Raw genomic sequence first — 9,859 nt, forward strand, 5'->3', positions numbered from 1 at the left:
ATTTTACTGAAGCAATTAGGCAGCAACACTCAGTCTCATTAAACATCCTGTGGCCCTTTTCACAAGATTAGAGCCTGTGGCTTGATCACATTCCAATGTAGGTAATTTCATTCTGCATTCCTGGAGATTCTCCTCCACCTTTCTAACCCCGTACATCAAATGCATTATTATTTGCACTGATCCCAAATCGACAGTTCTGTTGTGAGGGTGAAGAGTGTGTCGGCTTTAACTGACAGGCTAAAAAGCATTGCTTTTAGTAAGAAAATCCCTTAGCCAATGCCTATTTTGAAATTTCAAGTATGTACATTTAATCATAAGGTCTTTGGTAATAAGTAAAATGCTCTTATTTTCATAATGGGCGTTTATTTTGGAATCTTCTTTGATAGAAAATTTGTTTCTCAAGTATATGCTGTTTGCTTCAAGAGAGAAAATGAAGTCTTCAGAAATGGTAAAAAAACAAACAATAAAACGAAAAAACCCCTCTTGAGCAAAGACTTTTCTTTGACCTTCTAAATAAATTCCACAAGGGGGCGAAAACACCTAATGGTCCAGGACTGCAAGGTTTATACTTCAAAGCTGGCCACCCATAATAGATTAGTGGATTAATATTTTGCTCTAAAGGATCTGGCCTTTAATGTTGACATCAATTTATTGCTATCCCAGTTTACAGTAGTACAAGTCTTGGAGACCATAAACTTCACAATAGATGTCAGCCTTCTGGTACTAGTGCTTTAGACTAGCACCCCATAAACAGTGGTGATTAGGTAACTGTTCTTCAAACACCCATCCATAGCTGTAACGTCTTTATCAGCTCCAGCAAGGATACTGCCACCAGGATTTTTAGCAGCCACAACAGGTATAAGTTTTTTGATAATGTGTTCTTCTTTTTCTGATGTGTTTCTATGGTATTTTGCTGTGGCTTATCAGTGATCTCTTCTTGAAAATCAAGAGTGTCTAATTGTGGGCAAAACTTAAAGAATAGAAGCTCTCTTGTACCATATTAGAACTTTTTGAAAAACGGCCAAGGTACAGAGGTCAAATTTCCCCATATGCTACAAGCAACTTAGTAGGAAGCAAGACCGCTAAAGGTTTTGCAAATGTCTGCCAGTAGCCCGGTGATCTAGGTCACTGTACAGGTTTCATTAATCAGGTTGTTCAAACAAGGAGTTATTTTTCCCTGCTTAAGAGACCCGCAGATATCACATAGAATCTGCTCAATTGTTGATCATGAAAGAGTTTTAATGAAACAGAGATCATTCGAATGAAGGGGACGGGAGAGTTTGTACTGAAGAGAAATTGTGCTTTTAGCCCAGCTTTTCCTGTTGAGTCCCCTGTTCTGGCAGAGATAGGCTCAGGATCTAATAATAGTTCCTCCGGCTCTGCATCTCCACATACGTGTTCCGGCGTTAGAGCAGCAGGAGGAATTTAGTGACAGAGCAGGTGTTGAGGCTTATTCCCTGGCAGAATAAATGGTGAAGGGTGGTGGCAAGGCAGTTCTCCTGATTCTTTCTTTATGCAAAAAAAAAAAAAAAAAAAAAAAAAAAGACAGTGCCTGCAATGGCCTTCCTTTTTATCTTCTTCCTGGCACAAGTGGAAAAGAACTAGAATTGTTGTATTAGTATGTATGCAAACATATTTTTTCACTTGAGCCTCTGGAAAAAAAAAGAAGAAAAAGGAAAAAAGAAAAACTTGCTGTGAAAATGCTTAGCCAGGAAGATTTACTGCTGATTGCAGATTTAGTATTGACATGTCTAAGTGGAAGAAAACTTCAGTTTTAACTACTAATGTGGAAAATCTGGATCAGCCTTTAAAATGGAGTAAAGAGCTTTGAACGATGTATTTTCAGAGAAATTATTTACTTACAACGTAATTTTCAATAAGGAAGTGTCAATTAAGAGGTATAAAAAAAACCCAGTGGAGTATGCATCTTAATTTTGATGGCCTGCCTTGGAAATAGAATTATAGAATGTAGGTGATCTGAATTATACTGAAATCAGCTTTTATGCCAGACTCACTGTAATTTAACACTTCTATATATCCTCCTCTCCTGATTTTTTTATTATGAAATATGGGATTTAAGATTAGAATCTAGAGTCTAAATGAAATGCTCTTTTAAAGGATTACTTGTGAGATTTTCCACAACCTACATTTCTGTACTCCTCCAGTAGGTTATATACAAGACCGTATTTTTTCATGAGTGTACCGTGTGTTGCTCTTATAAGCTAGGAAAACATGAAAGGGAAAACAAAATTCTTTCTCCTAACTGGGATCATTGGAGATTTTAACAATATTACTTTTTCCTTTGCTTGATTATATAAGGCAAAACTTGACACCTACTTGACTGTAGTTATGTCTTCTTGATAACGCATCCAGGTAAAATTAAAAAGGATCTTATCCTCATGTCCTTTGCACCCAATGCCTGTAACAGTAAAAGCTCAGAATTCTGGAAAACAGGGCATGCTTGAGAGGGAACATCTTGTAAAGATTGTAATTTGACCTTTGCGTCAACCTTGTTGAGTAAATTTTAAATATTATAAGAGAACAAAATAGAAAGCCTCAAGGTGGAATTCCACCCCCTCTTCTTCTTAGAACTCTAAACCAGCCAGAAGCTTTTTCAGAGATTAAGCTAGAAAATGTGTGCCTCTCTTTCATACTTTTGCTGAGAAATAAAATTCGTCACTAGAGATAAAGGTAGATGTATATTTAATGCCATCCTCATCAATCTTCCAGTATTTTATTCCAGTCTACCTCCACTTAAGTAGTTGAATCAGGTATAACCAGAAACACTTGATTTTTCCCCTCCCACCCTGTGAAATAATATTTATAACATTTAGTGTTACAAACCTTTTAAACTCTGGAGTACACTTGAAGATGATGGCAATTAAGAAAAAAAATGCTCTTTTGACAACTTCACAGCTTTTGATTAAACCACACCAAGAGGCATGTTACAGTGATAACAATGAAGCATTATGCCAATTATGTTAAATCCTGCTCTCAGCTTTAAGCTCATCATGACCTGTTTTAGTGTCCTGTAATTTATCCTCTGGAATGCTTACTCTCATCAATAAAGTGTTCAAGAGAAAAAAAGAAAGCCACCAAAGGGAATAACCACCCCCAAATGACTTCTAGAAAACAAGTATTTCTTAACTTTTTATTGACATTGGCAAATTAAAATAGAATAAATTAACAAGTATTTTTTCAAAAAAATGTTTTGTACAAAAATACTGTCAAAATTTCCTAAAAAGCTTTCAACACAGTAGTATCTTTTCATGTACTGAATATAACTATTAGCACAGTGTCAAAAATGTTGAAGACAGAAACAAAATAAAAATCTGTGAAATGTTTGCCACTGATGACATTCCACACCCTATTATTGTCTGTACATATCGGGGAGGGGGACAGCCACCTTGAAAGTGAACAGTATGACTTTTCCTGATCCAGAATGGTTTGGCCCACATCTGTTTAATCTTCCAGTTTAGCATATTTTAAAAATTAGTCTGTACTCAAATGCATAGTTAAAAATATGAAGCGAGATGGCAGAGTTTGTGCAGTAATATCTGCCCTTCAAAGTTCATGCAACCAACTAATGCAATTTTTCCTTTCCCTCGTAAATCTGAATGCAGTTCAGTCATTTGAAACCATCTACAAAATCCACAAGATTAAGCAGTTTGCCAAGATTAATATCTAACAGTTGAGCACTGGAGAAAGTGAGGAAATAAGGAGTAAAAACAAACAACAAAAAAGACCAAGTTAACTAGATATTTCAACTACATAAGGGAGGTGAATGTCAAGGCTACAAAAACGAAACAAAAACAAAAAAAAAAGTGGCAGCAATTTTTTTAAACCAATTTGTACAAGTTTATAGTTTACTTTGTTTCCAAGTTCTCAAACCTTTCACGATCTGAAAAGTGAGATACTGTGTCTAAGGGAATGTTTTTTAATTCACACCGAAGAAGTTGGGGGATTTGATTTCTTTCGCCGGGATTTCGATCGAGTCAACAGCTTACTCTGCTGGGCTGTTGTTTGCACACGAAGTCCGTCATAAAATCAAACTCGTTTTGCCCCAGCCAGAGTTCGGGCAGCTCCTTGATGCGGTCCAAACCCATTTCTATCACTAAGGACATAAGCACTTCCTCGTCGATGAAATCAGTGTCTATGACATTGGGCGGCAGCATTGCAGCAGGGACGTGGGCCACGGAGGCGGGCATGTTGCTGCTGCCGCTGCCGCCGCTGCCGCCGCCGCTATTGCTGCTGCCCGCGCCGCCGCCCGAGGTGCCCGCCGAGCCGCCGGGGGTGCTGCTGCCGCCCGAGCCGCCGGGGGTGCTGCTGCCGCCGCTGTGCTTGGGGTTGCAATCTCGGAAGTGCTGGTTTGTCCCGTTCATCTGGTGGCCTGCAGCAGGGTGCAAATCCGGCATGTAGTGGTTGTGGGGATAGGGGTGGTGGTTGAAATACTGGTTGTTGAGCTTCTGCAGCTGCATGCTGGCCGGCAGAGAGCCTCCCTGGCTGGCCACCGGGGGACCCATGAACTGGGAGCTGTTAAACCTGGCCCCGGGAGCCAGCGCGCTCGGGGGGTGCCCTCCGTTCACAGTCCCCGGCCCCATCGCGTGCCTGATGCCGCTCGTGGCGTTCATGTTGCTCGCGCCGTAGTGTATGTGCTCGCCCATTAGCGCGTTGAAGGCGTGTTGGGGCTGCTGCTGGTGATGATGGGGGCTCGGGAACTGCCCCACACCCATGCGGTGGGCAGGGTGGTGGTGCAGCCCGTTAGTGCCGTCGGGGAAGCGCCCGTGGTTCATGGCCATCATATGGTCTGCCATTTCCAGTCCTGAAAGTGAAAAGGGCAGACGGTAAGCCCTGTGCCACACGTGTCGCCCACCTCGGTGCACCCCACTTTTTCTCAGCTCTGGCCCCCATGCTCACCCGACGCACTTCGGCTGCGAATCATCATCCCGAGGATCCCACTAGGAGCCTGTGCACCCGGGCTCGCCACCAAGGCAGACCTGCCACCCACAACAGAGCCGCGCGCTGCACAAACAGCCCTTTCCCCTGCGATCGGGCGGGGAACCCAAGCCCACACCCCCCTCTGCTCCCCGAAGTCGCCTAATAAAGGAAGTGCCCCGTAGCTCTGCTGCGAACTTCAGGCATTAAATCAGCCCTCCTCATCCTGTTGTTGCACATCCTGTTGTTATTCCCCAGCTCCGCCTCACGCTCTTCCTCCGGGCAAACCCAGCCCTCGGAGGACTGGGCTGGCAGAAGCCCCAGGCAGCTTCGCCCGCCGCGCTTACCTTCCGTCCTTGCGATTTCTGTTCCGAAGACCGAGGGCGGGATCGTCGGGTCCAGGACCGGCTCAGCAGCACATAGAGGGGGCCTTTCTGGCGTGCAAGGCGCTCGCTGTCGCGAAGTCGGCGCCGAAGTCTTGCAGCGGCCGCTGGGGCAGAATCGGAGCCGTTCCCTTTTATTTCCCCTCTGCTGCCCTCACAGCTCGGCAAGACCGCCCGGCAGCTGCCAACAATGAGCTGTGTTTCTTAGGGCTTTGGCCACAGTTAATATAAGGGATTTCAGGAAGGGCGGAGCGAGAGCCTCCGGGGAGGGCGGCGGAAAAACACGGATTCCGGAACATCGGGCACACCGGACCGGGTCGGGCAGCCGAGTCCCCACTGCCGGAGGCACGTGCGCAGAGGCTGCGGGCCCAGGCGCCGCCCCGCTGACCCCGGATGCTGGCTTCCTCCCGGCCCACAAATACCAGACCAGGCCGTCCCCGGAGCAAGGACAGAATCCTCCCTGGACTCTCAGCCCGAAGGTAGCGCCTGCCCGGAGAGCAGCGAGGAAAACTCACCGCCCCCCTCTGGCCGGATTCCCCACCCCGAGCTCACCTAGGAATCTGTGCTGCTTTCTGTGGGAAAACGGGTTTCACCCAGCGCCCCGTCCATAGTGCCCTTCTACCTCCCCGGCTTTGCAAAAAGCCTGCCCAGGTTGCAAAGAATGGCTGTTTACCCGTGTGGGTTTTTAAGCCCCGGGCAAATAATGCCCCTTCCCCTGTGCGCGCTTTTCTGGGCTGTGCTTTTGTGTTTTTATAGGGGCAGTAGGTAAACCCGATCTAGACATTCTGCGTGTAGATGCATTTTTTCCCCACTCCTTTCAAGGACAGGAGCTGGGGGCGGGGAGCGGCAGCAGCTGCAGGTGGACTGAGCGCGCTCGCGGGCCCGACCGCCTCCGCTCCAGCGCCCGGGAATCCGGTCCTTGCTTTCGGGGCCGCTTGCCGCTCCCGGGGTACGTGTGCTTCTGCTAAGTTTGCGTTTGCAGCTCTTGGTAGCTTTGGCATCCGAGCTGAGGCGTCTCTGCTCTGTAAACAAACTCAGCGATCCTCGTCCCCAGATCCACCTTTTTGCACATACGCAGTTTCTTGCTTCTGCTGTTGCCCTTGATCCGGGAGGTGGGGGTGTGTGCAAACTTGCATAGCCTCCCTCCGGGCTCTGCCTGACGGTTTGGGGTTGATTTAGAAGCGAACGGGTTTGTAATTAAGAAATTCGGGGGCTGAGTAAGGCTGCTGTAGCTGGAAGAGGAAAACAAATAGATAACATGGTAATCGCTTTGTAAATAAAGTCGTTCTGGAGGTGGGCACGTAGCTGCACGTCCCGTATGGCACCGTGGCACACACTGCTGGGACTCTTGCTTTTCAGTGAAATTGCTCAGTGGGGTAATAGGCGATAATAATAACCTTGCTTCCCTGAACGCGGCACAACTAGCCTGGTCGTCCATTTGGCTCACTGACTTGCAAATAAAAGCCCTTACGCCCGTCTGGGCCACTACCCAGTCGGAGCTCTCTTGCTTTTTCAAATGGGGGAGCCGAGTTGTTTCCCCAACACCATGATGAGGCTGCTCGGAGCTTTTATATTGCTCTTTATGTGGTAAAAGTGACTTTAGCGCTCCGAATAAGGACTTCTGTACAGAGTTGTTTCTTCATAACTCGATATCCATTGACGACTTCCTGCTGCGAAGAGCAAGTCCCCCGCCCCCCTCTTTTCTCTCCCTTCTTGCTCACAGGACTTCTTTAGGCCCTTCTTGAGAACTGGAAATTCTGATATATTTCCCCTTTCAGGAATTTGCAGAAGAGAGCGAATCCTGATTATTTGTTTCGATTACCCCTCTGTCTTCCTCTAGTTATAATATACATATAGAATATTTAATATATATATTTAAACATTGTTACTGTCTTCCTCTTTTCCTTTCTTTCCTTTTGCACACTCTCCAGCATTTGTAACCGTGTATGCAATAATTTTTAAAGCTCAGAAATACTTGCTTTTTGGATACTTGTGCACAGAATACATCACAGTTTTGGTTGCAACAATCACCTCATCTCCTGTCCACCCACCACTTTTACCTGTAGGTCATGGACTTGCAGCTACAGAATCAGAGGCTTGGGAGAGACCTGCCACTTCCTATCAAAAAATAGACTCGAAAATATTGGTCAACCCCAGACTCAAAAATTGCCAGATAGATTGTTTACTTCCCTTCCTTGTACTGCAGTGTCTTGCGACACAAGGACCAGCTCTTGAATGTCCAATCTAAATTCCTCTTGCAACCATTAAGGAAAGGTGCAGCTCCACGATGCTCCAGTGTTTCCACATACTATTGGGAAATCCCTTGAAAGGTCACTTCCCCATCCTCCCCCCCTTAGAGGGAAAAGAAATTCCTTCTGGGGCCAGCTGGTTAGAACCTGGTATGCTTTGTTCATTTATTCATTCATCCAGTGAATATTTACCAGGTGCCAGGCACTTTTCCTAGCTTCTGGAGAGACAACCAAGACAGGAACTCATGGTCAAACTGTGCAGCTGGACAAACAAGCCTCGGACTCACTTTGATAAGTGTCACAACAGCATTACACACAAGCACTTCCAGGGTCACACAGGAGGGACACCTAACCCAGTTTTCGGGCCTTGGGAAGGCTTCCCAGTGGGGTGGTGGTAAGTTGAGGCCTGACTATGAGTAGAAGTTAGGCCATCCCAGGCGGTGGGGGGAGAGAAACAAGGTTGGAGAGGTAAAGGGGCTGGATCCTATGGGCACTGGTCCTCAAGCTGAGAAATTTGGGTTGTATCTTGAAGATAATGAGAAATGAGTGAAGGCTTGTGAACCAGTGAGATGATCAAATTTTCATTTTAGAGAGACCAGGACAGTACTGTGGAGAATGGATTGAGAAAGTAAGACCGGGGACAGGGAGTCCAGTTAGGGGGCTGTTACGGTCATCTAGGGCTAGGCAAAGCCCAGTGTAACCAGGGGTTTATCCTGTGAACCGGGGTGAGGCGGTGGTCTGCACGTGGCCCTGACGATTCTAGATGGTTGTATTAGTTTCCTAGGGCTGCCATGACAAAGTACCACAGACTTCGCTTACACTTCTCAGGCGTAAACAAAAGAAAATTGTCTCACAATTCTGGAGGCTAGAAGTCCAAGATCAAGTTGTTGGCAGGGTAGGTTCTGAGGGCTGTGAGGGAAAATCTGTTCCGTGCCCCTCTTCTAGATTTGGTGGTTTGCTGGCCATCTTTGGTGTTTCTTGGCTTGTACAGGTATCACCCCAATCTCCGTCTTAATCCTCACGTGGTATTTTTCCCTGTGTGTGTCTCAGTATCCAAATTTCCCCTTTTTTATAAGGGCACCAGTCATATTGGACTAGGGCCTATCCTAATGACCTCATTTTAACTTGATTACCTCTGTAAAGACCCTGTCTCTAAATAAAGTCCTTTCTGGGGTACTAGAGGTTAGAACTCCAATATTTTTGGAGGGACACAATTCAACCTATACCAGTGGTGGAGGAACTGAATAACACAAGACCCCCGCCATTATGGAAGAAAGACATAGCCTGGAACTTTCTTCCCAGCTCTCCTGCTGGCCTACACTTTCATTTCTTCATGTTTCTGCTGCTCAGACACCACCTCTGTGAGGTCTTCCTGATTATCCTTCCCAACTACCAATATCCCTCTTTGTTTTCTTACACTGTTTTGTTTATCCTCTTAGCATTTATCCCCACCTGACTTGTTGCATACTGAATTTTCACTGTCTTCCCCCCTGGAATGGCAGCTCCAGGAGAGCAGGGACCTTGCCTGTTTGTTTTTTCAGTGTCTAAAACAAGTCTTTTACTGATTAGATTAGTGAGACGATGGATGGATGGATGGATGGATGGATGGATGGATGGATGGATGGATGGATGGATGGATGGGTGGGTGGATGGATGGAAGGAAGGAATATAGCAGAAGTACCAAGGGAACCCAAATAAAGAGCTTAAGGGCTGGTGGTCAGGAAAGATTTTCTGGAGAATGTTCATTTTAATGCTGGCAGTAGAGAACTCTAGTGGAAGGGAGAACAGCAGCTTACCACTCTCTGCGTTGTGGCCTGTTACGGACTTGAGGAAAGCTGATCTGTTTGGGAGGAATCGTTAGCTGCTGAGTATGGAGGAAGGTCCCCACTGGTGTGCAATTTTGATTGAAATTCAAATCAAATTTGAATTTGATTCAAATTCAAGGCTTTTGGAGGTAAGCCTTGGGCTTCAGCTAAACTGAGTGGAGGCAAGGCTGACTGAAGGGCCCAGCTTCAAAAAATATACGAAAGAGTCCATACCTGTGTGGTGGAGCTAGGGTGAGGCTGGGGCGCAGTGTGGGGTTTAATATGGGGTCTTTTTTGTGCTTTACCTAAATGATCTCACCTAATCCTCACCTTAGCAAGTAGGGATTACTTTCATCACTTCAGAAAGGAGGACTTTGAGAGTTAACAAAACAACCCCACCCCAGCCCCCAAACCTATCTTCTCAGAGGGATTAGGGAAAAAGGGAGAGAAGGAATCAGTCAGAGCCAGACACTGGTTGGGCCCATTC

General features: G+C 46.0%; 1 protein-coding gene across 1 annotated transcript; it reads right to left on the minus strand.

Moving 5' to 3' along the window:
• Positions 1 to 2,686: 2,686 nt before the first annotated feature.
• On the minus strand, positions 2,687 to 5,520 carry CITED2 (Cbp/p300 interacting transactivator with Glu/Asp rich carboxy-terminal domain 2). Its single transcript, XM_081251581.1, has 2 exons — positions 5,283 to 5,520; positions 2,687 to 4,822 (listed from the first exon to the last, which is right to left on the minus strand). The coding sequence occupies exon 2, from the start codon at positions 4,812 to 4,814 to the stop codon at positions 3,996 to 3,998; it is 819 nt and encodes a 272-aa protein (XP_081107707.1). The 5' UTR covers positions 4,815 to 4,822; positions 5,283 to 5,520; the 3' UTR covers positions 2,687 to 3,995.
• Positions 5,521 to 9,859: the final 4,339 nt, after the last annotated feature.

The sequence above is a fragment of the Mesoplodon bidens genome, assembly GCF_964165515.1.
Source record: "Mesoplodon bidens genome assembly, chromosome: 12".
Taxonomy (NCBI): domain Eukaryota; kingdom Metazoa; phylum Chordata; class Mammalia; order Artiodactyla; family Ziphiidae; genus Mesoplodon; species Mesoplodon bidens.

What these genes read in the sequence shown, in the direction of transcription:
- CITED2 (XM_081251581.1), bottom strand. Translation starts at nt 4,814, where the DNA reads ATGGCAGACCATATGATGGCCATGAACCACGGGCGCTTCCCCGACGGC.